A 19,866-nucleotide genomic window follows, 5' to 3' on the forward strand; every position below is an offset into this window, starting at 1 on the left:
AACACCCGGAAAACCCTATGAAAACCCGCCAAAACTCCATGAAGCATTAGGGTTTTTCCAGAGATTTGATACTCCGAAAACCGGCAAAAATCCGGGGTGGCGAATCCCGACCATATTGGATTTCTTACATAAAGCGATGAGCAGTCTTCGTAAAATATGCATTAGGTTGAATTATCTATGATGATAAACCAGTTATGTAGCTCTAACCAAATAAAATCGTCACAAATACAATGACACCTTAAGGAAAAGTCAGGTTGACAGAAATTCGTTCACTTTACTTGATACATTGTCTCCGCACTAGCTTGACACCACGGCACGTTCCATTAAATATTTACCTTTAACTTTTCCACCTTTGCATTCAAATTGGCAAACTCCGCTTGATCTCAAGGGCCTATCGTGATGGTCTCGTAAATGCGGGAGATAGTCCTTCATAGAAAATTTTGCTCCGTCACATTTCTTAGTTGTCCATTGCGTGCAGGAAATATCACTGATAAATTGAAAAGTTATAGTTTTTAATTCAAAAAATTATTTGATGTATGTACATACATATGTAGAACTCAAAATCGTCAGGATCAAAATATGTATTTGAAATTATGTATATCTTGGTTATATGGATTTATTTTAAAATTCTGACCGACAAGTTTATAGAGCAGGTGGTTACGATTTATTAAAAAAAATGAACACCAAATTTTGATATTTTCGAAGGAAATCTCGAGCTTTCAGAAAAATTGAAACTGGTTTCAGAAACTCACCTGCATTCTATTAATCAAGTACCATTCATTCAAAATTAATATGAAGTAAAAAATCCGAAATGTTGGATGACTTTTCCGTGACTTGATTTTGTTTAAAATTTTCGATTTTCAGTTAAACAGTGGAATTAATATGTGTGGGGAAGAGAAGTATGAGTGAGATTTGACGGGTGCATTGATATGGTGGTCGCGTAGTACAAAGGAGTACGTCTGGGGCTATACCGGGAAATGTTTCCTTCGATGGAGACCGGGGTCACCAAATTTTTGCACTATACCGTTATTTCTCATTCCTACATATGCACAATTATATCATTGTCAGCGAGCAATGATGAACTGTGACCATTTGACCTAAACAAATTTTGAGAACTTCACTGCATATTAATTTTGAAATCGTGTACAAATTAGTCGTCCAGAATTTAAAAATAAGCTCCAGAGCGGAAGAATTATTAAAAATTTGTTGATCTTGCCAATGTTGATAAATATATAATACTAAATTTTTGCTATACCGGTATTCGCAACTTTCCTTATGCGTTGTATGATCCGCTTCGGCAATAACTTGTTGACAGCCGACATCGTAGTATGGATACTTGAGTTTAAAGTCGAGCTGAAAATATGTAATTTTATTAGGGGGCCGTCCATGAATTATGTAACGTAACCATCGTGATTTTCTGGACCCATATCCCCCTTTAACATGTGCAAATACGATAGCATTGTAGCTTAGACCCTCCCAACCACCCTTTTGCGTTATGTAATTTATGAACGGCCGATATTATTTGTTCGTTGGGAAATCTATGTATGGACACCAACCTGTCGGGACAGTCTTTCTCCGAGGATGGAAACTTGCAACTTGGTGGACTGACAGAGCCCACATTTAGCAACTTTCTCCACACAAACGCCACAAATAATGTGCCCATTCGCACAATTGTGGATCCGCGAGGCCGGCACGTCCAGACAGATGGTGCACTCGAGCAGGTTCGGAAGACTGGGTTCGGTAGACTTTGCCATGATGTAAATACCACGGACAACAATTTATTAAGAAATTTTATTTCCAGGATTTTAGTACACTCTTAGAAATCCTGTGTTAAAATAAGTAATACCAAGGGGTTATCATGTATTTATGTATAACTCTCCCAAGGAATAGTTGATAAACAGTTCCTTGCAGGAATATCTCAGAATTCAAGTTTTACCATATCGGTATCAAACTTTTACAGACCGGCATCATTTTAATAAGGGGCGTTCGTTACCTTCATAACACAAATTTTGTGCTTTTTGGACACCTATATATGTACCTACCCCTTTTTAACCTGCGTCACATAAGCACGATATCATTTGGGGCTGACCACCAACATATACGAAGTTTACGAACGTCCCCACACCGAGATATCAATGCCTTCCTGACCACGCCAGATTTTTTCTTAGTGTAAAAACGATTGAAAGAAAATGGTGATTATAAATATTTCCATGTGTTTAACCAACCTTACATTCCTTGATAGGATCATCCTTACTTTAAACGACTTTCATAAATCCATACGTAAATATCTATACAGATATGTGCCTGTAATATGTTTGTAATTTAGATAATTCACTTCCAGCTGAACACGGAATACTGAAATACGCGAAACGTAATAACTATAAATTTCAACGGTTCAGTTAATTCGGTTGATGTTGTCTTCCAAGAAATCCGCCAAGAAACAGGAACACAACAATACAAAATGTACAACCCTTCGAATGGGGCCATACATAAAGCATGTGATGATGTATTGATTGCGGGAATTTTAACCCCTAGGCCACGGAGTAGCCGATACCCCTCATGTTATGTAATAATTAATATGGGAAGGATTAGGGATGTGCCGTCATGACATGTCATTGACAAATTGACATATTGACATGTCATAAATGTCCAATTTGTCAGACATTTAAAATTTGTGACAAATATGACATATATGACAAATATGACAAATTCAAAATGTCATAAATGTCCAATTTGTCTGACATTTAAATCTTGGACAAATTGGACATTTATGACAAATTGAACTTCTCAAATGAACATTTGTCAGTGAAATTGACTAAATTAAATTTATTTATTATTATATATTAAAATTTATTAATCAAAACATAAAAATTTCATTTCCTTGCTCGACTCAAGCAGTGTGAGATTCTTATACCTACTGGGAGCATTTACTTTGACTTGATTTACACAAAATTTCCAAATCAAAATAGCAACTCGCAATGCTGAGGAAAAGAGATCTTTACATGCCCCTCTCAAATCCGATGCATTTTGCACATGTGGTAACCCTAGGCGAATGCATGATAACCCTAAAGTGGATTGATGCCATGGACACATTTGCATGCGCCACACCCCCTCATAATTATGAAACCTATAGAAGTTACCAGCTTAAAATATCCACCAAAAATCTAATTTTTCTCGTATGTTGATAAGTTTTACATTTTTGTGATCCCTGGTACTTGTGTAATCATATCCGGTAGATGTCTTAACTTTGTTGAAATTTTAAACTTTTTTAAATAATGCTGTGGGATGTCCCAAAATTTAAAAAAATTCAAAAAAGGTGAGATATCTACTGGATATGATCACATAAGTATCTGAGATAACAAAAATGTAAATTTTATCAACATCCGAGCAAAATTGGATTTTTGGTGAATATTTGAAGTTGGTAACTTCTGTAGCTTTGGTCACATTAAGGAGGTGTGGCGGACTCAAACGTGGCCATCCTACATTCTATCAGGGATATCAAATATTCAAAGGGCATCAATATCTGAGAGGGGCAAGTAGAAGGTCTCTCCTACTGACCCCACATAGGAAATATTAATGCAAACATTTGGCTGCTGATGTAAACAGTTACTTATATCCAGCAAGGATATCATTGATAAAATGGTAATTGGTAAAGTTAGAAACAATTGATAAGTAATATCATAGGTAAATTAATTCAATCAACTAATTAAGGGTTATTATCTCGATTATTTTTGCTGCAGTACCCTTATTTGACAATTTAGACAACTCTTGCCTTAAAACCCGCAATATCTTACTTTACGAACTCCGTAGGATTTTAAAATTGTTCCTAGCTTAATTAATAAAATTAAATAAATTTATGTACGAACGTTTAGTTTCTTGACAATAGGGCATTCCAATAGACTCAATTACAAATTCTGCCATAACTGGGGAATACTGAGACAAAATGTCATATTTGTCCAATTTGTCCAATTTGTCCGTCATATTTGTCATAAATGTCTGACATATTGAAACCGTGACATATTGGACGGTCAAATTGACAAATATGACATATATTCGCTTGACACGGACAAACTCCATCCTTAGGAAGGATACCACTCACCAGTCAAATCGATCGCATGATTTCTGCACAGTCTCCTCGTATGTATGTATCTATGCACTTTTTATATCCTTCTTTGTACATATAGGACTGGTACACTTGCCCAATTCTGTGTGTATCCCCAACCTAAGGATCTTTATCTAAGGGTCTTTATCTGTGGGTACCCTTTTTCCCGGGACGGACACGGTTATACGTGGGTGTTTTATTATTAATTTTCAAAAGGTATGTTCCGCACTGTTTCTGACCAAACTTTTGATGAAATAACAAACTTCAAATACTTTTAGGATGCTGTGATTTTTTTCAGTTCTGTAGGTTAACATTAACACTAGCAATAACTCATTAAAATTTACCTCGAAAATATGCCAAAATTTACGACTTGATTTCATTATCATCCGAGAACCGTTTTCTTCTGATGTTTTTCTTTTAGTTTCGAAACGAATAATAATCACTAAGGGACAAGTCTGGACTGCACGGGGCGTGGTTTGTGCAGGTAAAGCGATTTTCGTCTGCACTAACCCTCGCAAAAAGCCAGGTATGAGGTGGCGCGTTGTCGTCTAAAAAAAGGCCAACTCTTTATTTTGACCCCACGTTTCTTTTCAACCGGAGGACGCAGCTCCTTCGGGGTTCCAGCATACACGGCCCCATTTATTGCAGTATTACCAGCAATAAATTTTATAAGGAGGGGACCTTTGGTATCCTTGAAAATGGTCATCAATTTTTTTGTCAGATTTTTGCACTTTTCAATTCACGGGCGGTGGCAACCCCTCGTGCTTCCAATGAGGGAATTATTATTTGGTCACCGGGTCATAATAGTAAACCCAAGTACCATATGCAGCTAATAAAATATTGAGCAGGTTCCAGTTTTCATTTAATAGGTTAAAATTGGCATTGCAAAAGTCGACTCGATCCTGTTTTTGAGATGCTGGAAGCAATTTTGGTACCCAACGGGCGGAAACCATTTTCATACCTAAGTCTTCAGTTAACATGGAACAAATTGCTGGTTTTGGAACACCCATCTCATCTGCTATATAGGACAGTTTCAATCGCGGATCTCTCATTATTGGTTCCTCTAGTTTCCGGAGCCTTTCTGTGGAAGAAGCGGATTTTGAGCGTCTTTGCGACTTTTTGCCCGAGACCTCGTTTCGCCATAATTAAAAATTATTGACCCAATTGAATTTGTGTTTTGTGTTGGGCAGTTTTCATTGTACATTTTAAGCATTCAACCATAAATCTGCGACACGTATTGCCCATCCAGCATTAAAAATTAAATCACACTACGATATTTAATTTGCAAATCTAGCATTTTTTCCGTCGAGGTAAAGTTTGCCGATTTATTGCTAGTGTTTATGTTAACCCACAGAGTTGAAAAAAATCACAGCCTCCTAAATGTATTTGAAGTTTGTTATTTCATCACAATTTTGGTCAGAAACAGTGCGGAACATACCTTTTGAAAATTAATAATAAAACACCTACGTATTTATATGAATTATGTTTGTCTATATGTCGCAACCGGTTATGCATACATATGCATGTACATGCATAAGTGCGTACACTCTAAATAATTTTGGGACAAATCGTCACCCTACGGAGGTACTATATGTAGTGTTCTGTTTTTTGGTCCTACGTTTGTCACTAGGGGGAGATAAACCAAAAACTCGTGTATCAAGCACACTTGACGTCGTCATTTAAGAAATTCAATATTGACATGTAAAAAACGATCTTATTGTCAGATAACAATGTTTATTTTTTTAAATTACGACGTCACGTGTGTTTGATACACGAGTGGGGGACTCATCTCCCCCTTGTGATAAAACCTCTCGTAAATCGTTACCCAAAAATAGAGCACTAAAATCCCTCCGTCGGGTGACGATTTGTCTCCAAATTATTTACAGTATGTAGTAAGTACTTACACTAGTCGAGGACATATGTACATACTATGTACATATGTCCTCGACCTGCTAGGGGTACTCATGCATATTCACCTATAGATTATTAAATTATATTAATTATTGAAGCCATATTTTCATTATGTAAATAAATGGATCACACCATTCTAAAAAATGCTACAAAATGCAGACTGCATTATGCAGTAATCATGGAACAGAGTCTTCCGGAGTTCAACTGACAATTGAGGTCTCCCTAGGTATTCTCACAGATTTGGACCAAGTTAGTGTAAATAGATCACAAGTATAATTAGCATGAAATTTTCCAAAAATGACAGTATCTGCCAATGGGCACGTTTAGCAGAGAAAATTGCATCCGAAGAGGATAAAATGCAAAGAGGTAAATTTGGAAAGTGTAAAATTTGTCAACTTTTACGCAAACATCTCCGCTAAACTGATGTTTGGCAGATAGTGCCATCTGCAAATTTCATACTATATAGGCTGGCACATCCAAACAGTTGGTGCACTCGAGCAGGTTTGGAAGATTGGATGGACTTGACATACTCTAAAGAAGTAAATCTAGGGAACAATTCAGGATTTGAGAAAACGGTCGAGTATATATTTCACCTATTTACAAATACTAAGCGTATATTTTTTTTGTATTGCCTTTTGTAATTAATCTAGTTCACTTCTAGCCGAGTATTTAGTGAAGTATCTATGTACATATAAATATACGTGTAGTAGAATTAATAGTTTCAAGAGTTGAATAATAAGTAGAGACACGTGTTATCTGAATTGTTTCCAAGAAATTCAGCACCGCCTTAAGAAGATAGAGTAGTGCTCAATCATCTTAGTTATTCATCGGCTGCATATGTACATACATATACATTCTTACGATTTTACTAACAAAGAGATGGTGTGCCAACCTTCGGTACAAGTCGGGTTTTGAGCTTACTTTCATATGTACATATGTACATAGTTAAGTAGACATGTACATACTTTGAAGGCGTACATACCGTAAAAACTCAAATAGTAGCTCATGCTCAAATAGTAGCCGTGCCCAAATAGTAGCCCTGCCTTTTTTCGTAATTTTATAAATAGTGACCTGCCCAAATAGTAGCCTTATTCGAATTTTAGACGTTCGTCAATTTCCAATGTATATACAAGCAGACATCTCCTAGCCAGCTCTTTTAAGTACTTAAATCACGATTCAATTTAATCTCCGTTATACAAAATCGAATTGAACACGAAATTCGGCTTATCGGAAAAATTATTAAAATTAAGAGCAGGCCTAACCTATAGAATTGTCATCTAATACGAATCTAAGGGAGAATTTGGTGCTGTTATTAAAATTTAATTTGAGTTTGATTCAGGAAACAAAATTACAATAGCTGTTTGCTAATAGTAGCCGTGCATCTTTTCATAATTTTATAAATAGTGACCGTGCCCAAATAGTGACCGTGCCCAAATAGTAGCCTTGCTCAAATAGTAGCCGGGTCCCAGCCACCGGTTTTTTAAATAGTAGCCCCCGTCTACTATTTGAGTTTTTACGGTACATACATATGTAAATATATATCCTTTAATATATTTAAGCAGCATGGATACAAATGTATGTACAAGTAGTAAGTACAATGTACATATATACTTACAATGGAGGTCTCCCAACGTATGCTCACAGATTTGGACTAAATTAGCGTCAATCGATCACAAATATAATTAGTATGAAATTTGCAAATGACACTATCTGCCAATGCGCAGGTTTGGCGGAGATATTTGCATAAAAAGAGGAGAAAACGCACCACCAAGGGTGGCAAATTTTTTATTTTCTAAATTTGCTGCGTAATTTTCCCACTTCCTATGCAAATATCTCCGCCAAACCTGCGCATTGGCAGATAGTTCCATTTGCAAATTTCATACTAATTATATTTGCCATCGATTGACGCTAATTTGGTCCAAATCTGGGAGCATACGTTGGGACACCTCCATTGTTAGTCTAACCATAAGAAGTGATAGTGGTGCGTAGTATTTGACCCGGTCGACATAAAATTAAAATGTAAGTTACAGTTTGTGCCTACATTCAGTGGCTATCATTGTTGTTAACCTCATTTGACTGACTTCACTAGGTCAAAAGCTAGAGGAGCTTTACCACACGCGCGCGACAATAAGTTTTCACTTTTTACGCGAGACAAAAAAATCACAATGCTAGATATAGGGTAGAAATTCAAGGGCAACTACGATCTGGTTGTCCAACCCATTAAATTGACCCTATGGACTGTGACTGTTTATGACATAAAAGTTCCGGTTGTCCAAGGTCAAGGAGGACTACAGTGATGTCCGAAGCTTTGAACGCCAGAATAGCACAAAATCTCCGTCTGACACCGAAGACTTGGGCCATACAAATGACCTTTCAACTTTAGAAATGAGATGAGCACTGAAAAATGATCCAAAGATGGAGGCCTTTTATAGTAGAAAGCGTTACGCGCTACAGATTTCCTAGACCCAAGCTAAGGTCAATAAATCGACCTCCCTCTCCCAGCGGTACGGTGAAAAAACAAGCAACATTTTCCATTTACCGATAGGAATTTCTTTAAAACGGAACCATATTTCCACAAAAAAAGAAGCAGAATTTATGATAAATATTCTTAGGGTTAGTTGATTACGAAAAAGAGGTCGAATGTTATCTTATCGGGCTGCATTCATGGTTTTGGCGGGAATCGGCGGAATCGAACAAAAACCGCCCAATTTCCTCGATTATGGAGAGGAGATAGTTCAAAAAAATATTTGATTAACGTCATAATGAAGATGGAACACCCCCTCGACCAGTCCATATTGGGTGGAAAGCCACCGACCTTTGTGCAGGGCCCACAGAAAAAAATGCAGCGAAATTCGTGAAAACCTGGCTGAAGAAATCTATTTCTGACTTCATTTTCGATTTAAGTTTGTCGTTGGTATTTTCCAACCGAAATTGATTTCACCGCCAAATCATCATTAAAGTTGAGGAAAAGGTCCGTTCTGAGCCATATCGAAGTGTCAGGGTCACAAAAAAATTTCTGACCCGGGAATGATACACTTTTTCAATAAATTTCGTGCGTAATTTTGATAGAGGCTTCTCCTCTGGTAACGAATTTTTCATGGTCACAGGAGAAATATATTTTCAAGTCTGATACATATTTCCTACGTGAAATTTAACTGGCTTTTCAATGGAATAAAAAGAAATTTGAAATTCCTTAAAACTAACATAATATAGTCATCTGCTCTACTATCACTTTTTAAGTTTAGACTAGGTACAGTCTGTATGCTATAGTCATATACTTATAAATACCTATGCTGTTAAAGTGTGCACAATGGGGAAGTAAAAATGAACCTAAATTTCATATTCAATTTCACATATTGACTTTTTGCCTTAATGGTAATGTTGCTCCTAACTAATTTTTAGAGTCCCCAACAAACCTTTTTTCCTTGCGCATTTCTAAGGACTGTGCAGAAAAAATGTAATCGATTCGAGGGGAGGTAGAGGTCAAGTAGTGTTCCTATTCTTCCCATGTTAATTATTAACATGGGGTACAGTCAATGGAAAAAGTATTGGCAACCCCCACGCCAGCTAAATAAAATTGGCTGTAACGTTGGAATGCATTATACAATTGGCATGAAAATTTGTAGGCCTTTAGCAAATATAATGTAATTTTCGATTATAGTCATGTTTTATTGATTAAAATTAGATCAACACAGTTTTTAAATAATTTGTTGGAAAATTTGCAAAATTTACCCGCGAAAAGTATTGGCAACATGTGGCCAAATTAATAACGCAAAACAATTTTCTTAATCGGCTACCACATTTCATTACGGTAAGTTAATTAGGTGAGCAAATATGACGTTAGCTACATTTTAAGTCCGAGGGTCCCCAAAACGAACCAACTCAATAAATTCGAATGGACTAAATACCACCCTGAATAGACTTCCAATGAATGAAAAAGGTTCTGCTGGTCTGACATAAGCATATTTTACTTATTCGGAGCCAATTGAATGGTTCAAGTCTGGCAGATGCCATAATAGCCTCACAAAAACGAATATGTTCCTATGACAGCTAAACACAGAAGAGGAGCGATTATGGTTTGGGGTTAAATGACTAGGTCGTGGCGTAGGTAGCTGGTCATTATCGATGGAATCATGACCAATGAGGTCCAAATAATCATTCTAAACGATAATTTGAAATAATTTGATAAAAATCTGACCTATGAAGGAATTTTATATTCCAAAAATTCAGTGACCCCAAATATGTAGCCAATTTAACGATGCAAGGTTTTGGAGATCGAAAAGGTTAAGCTTTTTTCGTTGATTGCACAGTCTCCCGATGTGATTCTGATTGTCCGGATTGAGAAAAGAGGGACTGGTGGGAAACCACTCTTCGAAAAACGAGCTTGTCAAAAGTTCGAAGGAAGTGTGGGCAGCCATATAGAAAAGCGTTATAAAGAAACTTGTTGAATCAATTCCACGACGTATTTTTGCTCGTATTGCGTCGAAGGGAGGTGCTACGTAATACTAGAAGCAGTTTGTCATAATAAAATTGGCGTTTCTTTGATTTATGATTTTTTAAGTTAAGGGTTGCCAATACTTTTTGTGGGTAAATTTTGCAAATTTTCCAACAAATTATTTAAAAACTGTATTTATCTAATTTTAATTAATAAATCATGATTATAATCGAAAACTACATTATATTTGCTAAATGGGTACAAATTTTCATGCCAATTGTATGATACATTCCATGGTGATAGCCAATTTTATTTAGCTGGCGTGGGGGTTGCCAATACTTTTTCCATTGACTGTATACAGGTAACCCCTGCGGGTAGTGGTTAACATTCAACATTCCCGCAAAATCGATCACATATTTTATATGTACGGCCCCCTCCAACATTTTGTGTTATATGTAGCGGATTATTTCTAAATGCCAAGTATTCTAATCCTTTCAGTCCCTAGCCTTCAAAAGGACTAGTTTCTGTCTACTTTCGAAAGGGCGCACTGAAGGACAACACGCCTCGCATCTTAAAACATTGTCAAAATCGATTCCAGAGTTTACATACATCGAGATTGTTTGTGTTAAGGTGAAACATTAAGTCTGAAAAAGTGTCCTTGAAAACTCGATACGGCGCGTAGGTAAAAATAGAAACTTCCACCCGAAAGCGCAACATAATTTCCGGCTTGCCTGAGATTGATTCCGTCACGATTTTTTAAAATTTGGAAAAAAAATTGATTAACATTTGCGTAATTCTTAACAGGAAGTTGTTACATGCTTAACCAACGTTTCAGACAGTTTTCAAAATTATGGAATTTCTTCCCATAAAGTAAACGCTGCGTGGTAATTTTTGATGACGTAATATATCGTTGGCCCCAAAGCTAGTTATTTTAGTCGCTGTCCTTCATACGCAAATATTGAAGGGACCAGTCCCATCATACCCTCGGAACAGTAGTCACTACCTGAGTTAGTTCACGGGTCTACTTAAAATATTATAGAAAAGGGTTAATCATTAACATTTAGATTACTTTCTGTCCTTGGGAAACGTTAGGTTAATTGGAATATTCTACTTTCAGAGTTGGATAAAATCTTACCAAGGTGCGCATAAAAATGGAAACTTCTATCGAAATGCGCAGCATAATCTCCAGTTTGCCCGAGGTACATCATATTTTATTGATTTCTTGACGATTTTTAAGAAACTGCAAATAATTATTTCCTACCGTGAAATAATTCCAAGCTTAAAATTGTGTGATTTTCAGATAATTTACAAAATTATGGAATTCCTGCCCTGTCCCGACTTAGAACCGGCCTCTCTCGTCAACTCTACGTGGGAAAAGGAAGCTCTGACACATCTCCTTGCACGAAATTCGATCGATGTCCTCCTCCACAACGTCACCGATCCTTTGGACCTCGTCCCCCTTAGGAACCTGTCCCCCAAACAGCTCAACATAACAACCTGTCTGCCCGAGGTGAATACTGAGATTTTATTGTCAAAAATAGAATCATTTACCGCCATAAATTTCGCCACGGTGACAAAATTACGCATCACTTTCGCCATCGATAACTCCTCACGCCACGTGGGGTCTCGTTTGGTTAGGACTTACGAATCCTTCCAAAACTTGAGATCTCTCGAATTTCAAGTAGTCTTAGCAAATGATAAAAAAATGTTTTCCTCCAATGAAAACTGGGCAGAATTGTTTCCCGATAGTCTCACAATACCCCAAAATCTGACCACATTGACCCTTAACCTTCCCAAACTCTACCCCTTCGCGGGTGATCCCCAGTTTGGCAGCATTTTCTCGCTCGCCACCCGAATTCTGGTTGTGTTCAGACACGTGGAAAATCTCACCGTAATCGACACTCCTAGCAGGCTGATTCAAGAAGATGGTCTCAATTTACCCCACCTCAAGTCACTTTCCTTCCTAAGAACGTCTCAAGTTGGACCGTATTTCTTCTCATATTTTAAATTTAATGCCCTCCTGCCGCCAAGTTTTGCTACGGTAACGCGGCTCGAGTTCAACCTTCCGATCTACGATCCGGAAAAGGAATGCGAAATTTTACACCTCCTCGCGCCACAGCTGGAACACGTGGTCATCTCCGGGGTGAAAAACATGTCTCCGGATGCAATCCTGGTGGGCCCGATCCAATCCCGATTCTGCCCAGGGTGAAAGTTTTCGAAATTTTACGCCAACAACGAGTCTCTGAGAGTAACGAGAAGGACTGGTTTCGACCGGTCATTGATTTAAAGTTTGAGTCTGCCAGGGACGGGGTAAAGTTAGACTATGAAAAACAATTTCCCGTTTTGGAGAGGTTAATTGTGCGCGTGGTCCCGGAATCTGTTCCAAGGAGATTTTTAATCCAGCCGGATCATTATCCAGGGGACGATTTGCATTTTGAAGCGACCATGCTTCTCCTCTGTGAAACCTTTTTGGCGGAGGGTGTCCAGCCGTGTACCACCTTAAGGAATTTGGATATTCAATTTCCTAGCAGCGAATGGGATGTGGCAAATATGCAAATGAAGTGGCGGTGTAATGGGGAAGATTTCTGCACCCCGTGGGGCTGGAAGGAAGAAGTGCCGGATTTTTATGGGAGAATTGCCACGGTTTTTCCCCACGTGGTCGCTGAGGGAATGAAAGCCGTGAGAATATTGAGACTAAAGAAGTTTAAGGAGATGGGGGAGACCTTGGGGGTTTTTGATGAGGAGGGACGAATTTCGAAGGAGTTTAGCGAGTTGTTTAAGTTTAAGAAGGAATAAATAAAAATTTGGATTACGTTTTGACGAGGGGTTTTGGAAATTTGAGGCTGATGGAAAATTAATTAATGGCTAAAACGATATTTGCATGTATGTATGTAAATATTTCGATGTTAATTTTTATGACATAAAATTATTTATTTCATAAAAAATAAATATAATGTCTATATAAGTTAAGTCGATAAGATAACCTCTGTATCTGTAAGTGTATGTACGCAGACTCTTAAAAATACGGTGTTTGTCAATTAAATATATCTGATTTTGTTAAGGCTTGGACATTTTTTTGGAGCTAATTTTTGTGGGTGCAACTTGCGCCACTTAAATGATGACGTAATATATGTACCGTCCCTTCTGAATCCGAAATATCCATGTATTTATAATAGACATGTTCCGGGTAGCAGCATTACCCGGTACCCGGTTACCCGGACCCTGTAACAAAATTCCTACCGGGTCCCGGGTACCCGGCCGGGTAATTAGTAATTTAAAATTCGCGAATCATATGCAAGCTAAGAACATGCTAAGTATATGAGTAATTGAACACTTACAATGGGAGTATGGTTCCAGGTACGCAGGGATTGTCTAGCGAGTTATACTATAACATCAAGCCAAGAACTACCAACTTGGTAGGAGTCATGTGACGCATATCTTTCCGTTTAAGGCACATTTGAAGACATATTGACAGCAAATTTCACCCGCTCGACTTGGTTTCCGCCACGTGGAGATAATATCGAGAGAAAATTAGCTCGAAAATTTAACTTTACCTCCAGTATTTTTATTCAACGGAAACATAAGCGTCACGCGATTCCTAAGCTTTGGCTTCACATAACTCATTAAACAATCCAGGTGTATCTTGAAAAAATATGCCATTGTTAGCGATAGCTTTTAAAGCTAGAAACCTAGCGAAGTTTTAATAAAATCATGTAGTATTCATGTATTGGAAAAATAGGACGGATGTTCCATATTCGGGTGGTCGAAAGATGTGACCAAAAACAGAAAGACAAACCAAATCACTTAAATTGAGCAGCATTCTGTGATAAAAGTTTATAGCAATAGAAGGGATCCCCCCAACCGGACTTCATCAACGACCCCTTTATTTAATCATTGACTCTTCTCCTTCACTATGCATAACTAGGGCTAAGCAATGTCCTAGTTATAGAAAATAAGTTGATACCGAAGGGAACGACCAATTTCCGTGACTTTAGAAATAGATGACCAAAAGGTGAATGACCTGGTCATGGCCTACGGTCGAGTTAAAAATTGGGAAACAGCTCGGGACTTGTACTTTTCTAAAATCAATGTCCTGATAATCCTACATAGACGTATTGCCCTTAACTTGGTCAGTTTAACATGAAGGAAAATGAATTTTAGCATTCAGTAAAAAGTAGCCGATGCCCATTTTCGTCAAGCAAATATAGACCTTCAAAACCCACACAAAAACTTCTTTTTGATCCCGTCAACGGGGATGGTATCTGGTTTCATGGTTAATGGTTATGATCATGAAAGTAAGCCGGAGACAATGGGATTCAATGAATGAAATTCGATTTCGCAATCGATAAAATTCAGACAACTCAAGGATTTCTGGTGATTTGATTTATAAGGAAAATTCTTCAAAGATTCGACATACGTACATATGTTTGTCCATAGAATGAAAGACAATAGATATTTTGAATTTGTTTGATTTTTATCAATTTTATGGTTGACACGACGAGGTGACATGAAACGAACATGAGATGAACATGCATGCACCCAATATTGAGACAAATGCATGCATGCATATCAGGACCATGCGATGAAAGAATACTTTTTTGACTAGTAAGATTAAAAATTTTATGTAGACGACAAGACGACTTGAACTCAGCGCACCAAGTGTGTTAACCCTGCAGGGGACTACACTGGAAAATAATAGGGCAAGTACCCCGAATTTATTGCTCCTTCATGGCGTTGCCACGTGAATATGGAACATTCGTAAATTGTAATGACGAACGTATCGCATATTAATCAGTGAAATTAATATATTCAGTTATTCTTTGCTAGGCACAAGTAAAGTAAAAAAATATGTTTCAACATTTATTTAGCAAAATAAATTTTTAAAGTACCCGGCCGGGTAAAACGGGTAGTAAAATTACCCGGTACTCGCCGGGTAGTTGGAAAAGTGCCGGGTAAGCCGGGTACCGGGTAGCTACCCGGTACCCGGAACATGCCTAATTTATAATCTAGATGTTTTCAATTGAATGCACATTTTTTTCTATTTAATTATCCAAGTTAATATTTATACGAGTATGTAACATCGTCAAAAGCTGTAATAGTTATATTTATTCGGCATAAATTATCTCATGCATAAAATTACGAACAATTTCAAAACACTCAAAATATACACACTCTTAAATATAATGTTATCATTTTGACAAGTATAAAGATGAATTTTACATATGTTAAGCAAGATTATGTTGAAGGTTAAAGTTGGATTTATTTATGTGATAGTTTGCTTAAATTTAAGGTTCTAAATAAATTCAGGATACTATTAAATGCAGGATGCTTAAATTTTACTCTTCAAAAGGGTAACATTATTTTCCCTTTTGCATAAAGAAATCAATTCATTTTTAACTCCATCATGGTGTTCAATTCGTCCTGAAAATTGTGCAGAAATCTTTGCAAATCAATGTCATCAGTAAACGCGGCCTTATCCGTGGTTAACTGGATGATAAGTTTCCCATTGTATGAAATAGTAGTGATAAACAACGAATTTCCCGCTGCCATAATTCCCGGGAGAAGGTCGAACGTTTCCATCACATGGCCAAACATTTTGAGCGGGTTGCTCAAATTAAGGTTCACATTGGAATGCGCATAAGTTCCACCGTTCGATATGCCGATATCAACTCCAAATGAGGCCAGAAGCAGGCAGAAGCACGTGGCCGATGCCATCAGACCGATCGGGAGGGCGGAGTGGAGCACGTGGTCGAACTGTTTCGAAATCCATGCAAGTCGGCGAAATCGATCCTCCAAATTGATGGGGGATTGGAGCGGGAAGCAAAATCTGGAAGTAAAATATGGCAAAGAGATATGTGCAAATATTTTGCATGCAGTCTTACATACATAAAAATGATGGAACCCTTTGAAATTGCAGTACTTTCTGCTGCTAACAAGGGAACCACTTCTACTGTCCCATCTCGATTTCCTTCGGAATAGCCTTAATCGATAGATAATTTAGTGAAACTAAAACTTTGTCATAGAACATGTGGTGCAAAATCACGTTTTCGCGAAATATTTGGCGAGAGCTGCACCAAAACCTGCCATTTTCCTAATGCTTTTAAGATAGCCTCCAGCCTCTCGAATGATGAAATGAACTTTATGGAATATTGAAAAAAATATGTACTCGTCCGCGTAATTTCAGCCAGAATTGCAAATATTGAAATTCGCAATTTTGCATGAAAATTAGTTAAAATAACCAATTCCAGTCTATTTTTACGCATTTTTCGAAATTATTTGCGATATTTATTTTTTGCAAACTGCAAAAAAATTGTAATTTATGTCGTAATTTTTTAGTTGTTCAAAAAATTAGCTGTTCCTTGATTCGTACATATGTAAATGATACTTTTCTAGTTTCTATAAAATGATAATGAAAAATTGAAAAATTGCGAACTTCAATCTTTGCAAATTATTGCAAATATTTTGCAATAAAAAATATATTTTACATTAGTTAAACTTGTATATTTTGTTGAATTTAAAGGAACGAAGAATTCAATTTGCGAAATTTTTCCGATTTTCGCAATTTGCAAAAAATTGGGAAATGCTTGCATCACTTTTTGCATATTCGTGATCGGGCTGAAGTTACGCGGACATGTACATACATAATTTTTCAATATTCCATAAAGTTCATTTCATCATTCGAAAGGCTGGTGGCTATGTTAAAAGCATAGGGAAAACGACAGGTTTTGGTGCGGCTCTCGCCAAATATTTCGCGAAAACGCGATTTTGCACCGCATGTTCTATGACAAAGTTTTAGTTTCACTAAATGATCTGTCGATTAAGGCTATTCCGAAGGAAATCGAGATTGGACAGTAGAAGTGGTTCCCTTGTAAGAATAGAAAGTTTTTTCAAACTATACTGAGACTGTTTAGTGAGTTATATCAAAAAATCAAGCCGAAAGTTAGCAATCACATGGCGCTTGTCAGACTTGTCACATGATGGCCTATTTGAAGAAAAATATTTGCTGCAAAGTTAAATTTTAGAGTTAATTTCTATCGCAATCTCCTACACGGGGCAAAAAACAAGGCGCGCGTGACTTTTTCGGCCAATATTTTTCTTCAAAGTGGCTGCTGGATGAAAATATGAGTGTCACGTGATTGTTAATTTTTGGCTTAATATTTTTTACACAATTTTGAAAATTCTGGTGCAACATGAAAAATGATTCCATTGTGAGTTCGAAGAATCTGAAGTTATGATTATAATTAAATAGGTCGCTATTTTAATTGAATTTAACTGAATATTTAACGTCTTACACGTTATTCGCCATGGTTCCGGGATGATTGAGTCTTGGCAGGATGTACGATGCTACCACGTCCCGCTCAAGATCCCCGCCCCTCGACACGATTAGTTCTCTCAATGCCCCCGCCAGTCCCGCCTGAATGACGGCCGTTACACTGAATCCAGTCTTTTTTGAAATATTTTTCAGCAAATTGATGTCGAACCGCGCCGTCGTGTTGGTCACTCCAACCCCAAATTTCTGCGGGTTCGAATCTGGCGGCGGGATTTTTTGTGAATTTAACCCTTTCATCATGTAGTAAACCGTTTCGCTCGGGGTAACGAAAATAAGTTGGAAAAAGTAGCAAATTTTCTGCCACGTGGTTAACTCGAACTTTTTCCTGATACTTTTTAAGACTTGGGCGACATTCGCGTCCATGGCGGGATCTGGGTCGCACAATTCGCGAATAATGGAGAGCATGGAGAGCCCGTCGCCGATCGAGTGATGGATGCGTATGATGATGGCGGACTTGGTGCCGTGCTCGGCGGGGGTGTAGTTCGGCAGGGAAATACATTCCCATAAGGGTTGGCCCGCCAGAAAACTTTTGGTTACTTGGGAATTTATAAATTCAGCAAGGATGGCGGGATCAGATTCTGTGTTGAGTTTGATGTGATTGTGAAGGTTGAAATTGTCACATTTCTTCCAAAAAGGGACGTTCATCCAGCGCGTTAGGCTGCAGGTGAATTTAGGATCCTAAGAAAAGGTAACGGATTTTTGGCAAAATTAAAAATTCGCTAATTAATATGAACATACATACTTTGTAAATTTTAAAAAGTTGTTATAAATTTGAAGACGTTAGGTGCCAAATTATAAATCTCCAAGAATGTGTGCCGGAAATATTTTGCGCATTTTGTGGCCTTTGTTAAATTGCGTTTGCCAGATAAATAAATATGTATGTGCGCACCTTTCCAGACGCCTTCTCAATCCTGGCCACAAGGTCGCTAAAAGAGTGCGTTCCCTTCAAATAAATGACGAACACAATTCCAGCAAGTGGCCGATTGTACACATCGTCCCAGGCCCACGCACAATCGTTGAGACTTAAGGGTCCGGACAATTCCTTGTTCCAAGAAGATAGCCAGATCACAATTTTTCTGTAGATTGCGAGTGGAAAAATTACGAAAATCAAGGAAACTGGGAGAATCGTGAAGGTTATAAAAATGGAGGAGACGATTGAGAAAATTTCCTTAAAATTTAACGACATTTTAAGAAGTCTTGGAGAGATGTACATTCAATGAGAAGTGACCGAGGAGAACTGGACGAAAGTAGGAAAAACAATTTTTTTACTGGATTTACTTCCATACGTGACGTTATTAATAAATGTTTTGAATGTATGAAAGGTTATCCGTTAACTGACCCCAGCTCAGTGTATCAAGTCAGGAAAAGAATCAATGTATGTCAATTGGGTCGAGTTACAGATTCAGATTACTTCAGATTTTGCACGTGTGAAAGAAATGTAAAGGAGAGACCCAATATATACATAAATATGTATGTAAATATGTATGCAAATACATATGTGTAGTTTTAATGAACTAAATACATACATATAAATAAATAGTTTTAAACCAGAATAATTTATTTCCAAAGTTTGTTAGTACATTGCTAACTAAAATCAGTAAAAATTTGTCGTTTAATTTGAATAGTACATAAATATCTAAATAAATTCCTGAGTGTCACATGCAAACTTGTAAGTGCTTATGAATGGTGCTGCAAATGTCTGTATGTATGTATACTCGTTAGCTATGATATATCTTATCTAGCTCATTCATTGCGAGTGCTTGAAAAATCTAATAAGGAGAGATTGTGACTGCTGAAATTCTTTCCAAGCAATAAAGAAAAAAATCTTTCTAAATATTTCTAAATTAGCTTTTAGGCTATACCTACAGATCTATGTACTTATAAACAAACTCTGAGTGACACGACAAATATGTAGCCGACATTTATGTAGCGATATGCATATTGGCTGACAAATATGACAACTAACCCGACAAATATGCATTTCAGTTTTTTTTGTCTGGATGTTTCTTAATGTTAAATGTAAAATGATGTATTTATGAAATTGTTTTATGTATTTTTGTAAATTGTTGAATATGCGTGTAAGATTGC

The 19,866-nt window shown here is 37.3% G+C and overlaps 1 protein-coding gene across 1 annotated transcript; it reads right to left on the reverse strand.

Moving 5' to 3' along the window:
* Positions 1 to 15,533: 15,533 nt before the first annotated feature.
* Positions 15,534 to 19,015, reverse strand: LOC118436869 (putative diacyglycerol O-acyltransferase Rv1760). The gene is made up of 3 exons (XM_035855513.1): positions 18,668 to 19,015; positions 17,741 to 18,456; positions 15,534 to 16,275 (listed from the first exon to the last, which is right to left on the reverse strand). Exons 1-3 carry the CDS (start codon positions 18,989 to 18,991, stop codon positions 15,831 to 15,833), a joined length of 1,485 nt encoding a protein of 494 aa, XP_035711406.1. The 5' UTR covers positions 18,992 to 19,015; the 3' UTR covers positions 15,534 to 15,830.
* Positions 19,016 to 19,866: the final 851 nt, after the last annotated feature.

This window comes from Folsomia candida, unplaced genomic scaffold (assembly GCF_002217175.1).
Source record: "Folsomia candida strain VU population unplaced genomic scaffold, ASM221717v1 Fcan01_Sc010, whole genome shotgun sequence".
In the NCBI taxonomy this organism is placed as follows: Eukaryota; Metazoa; Arthropoda; class Collembola; order Entomobryomorpha; family Isotomidae; genus Folsomia; species Folsomia candida.

What these genes read in the sequence shown, in the direction of transcription:
- LOC118436869 (XM_035855513.1), bottom strand. Translation starts at nt 18,991, where the DNA reads ATGTACATCTCTCCAAGACTTCTTAAAATGTCGTTAAATTTTAAGGAA. An exon ending in TTGAGAAGGCGTCTGGAAAG is followed by an intron (nt 18,457 to 18,667) that starts GTGCGCACATAC and finishes ACCTTTTCTTAG; the next exon opens with GATCCTAAATTCACCTGCAG. An exon ending in GGAACCATGGCGAATAACGT is followed by an intron (nt 16,276 to 17,740) that starts GTAAGACGTTAA and finishes TTTTACTTCCAG; the next exon opens with ATTTTGCTTCCCGCTCCAAT.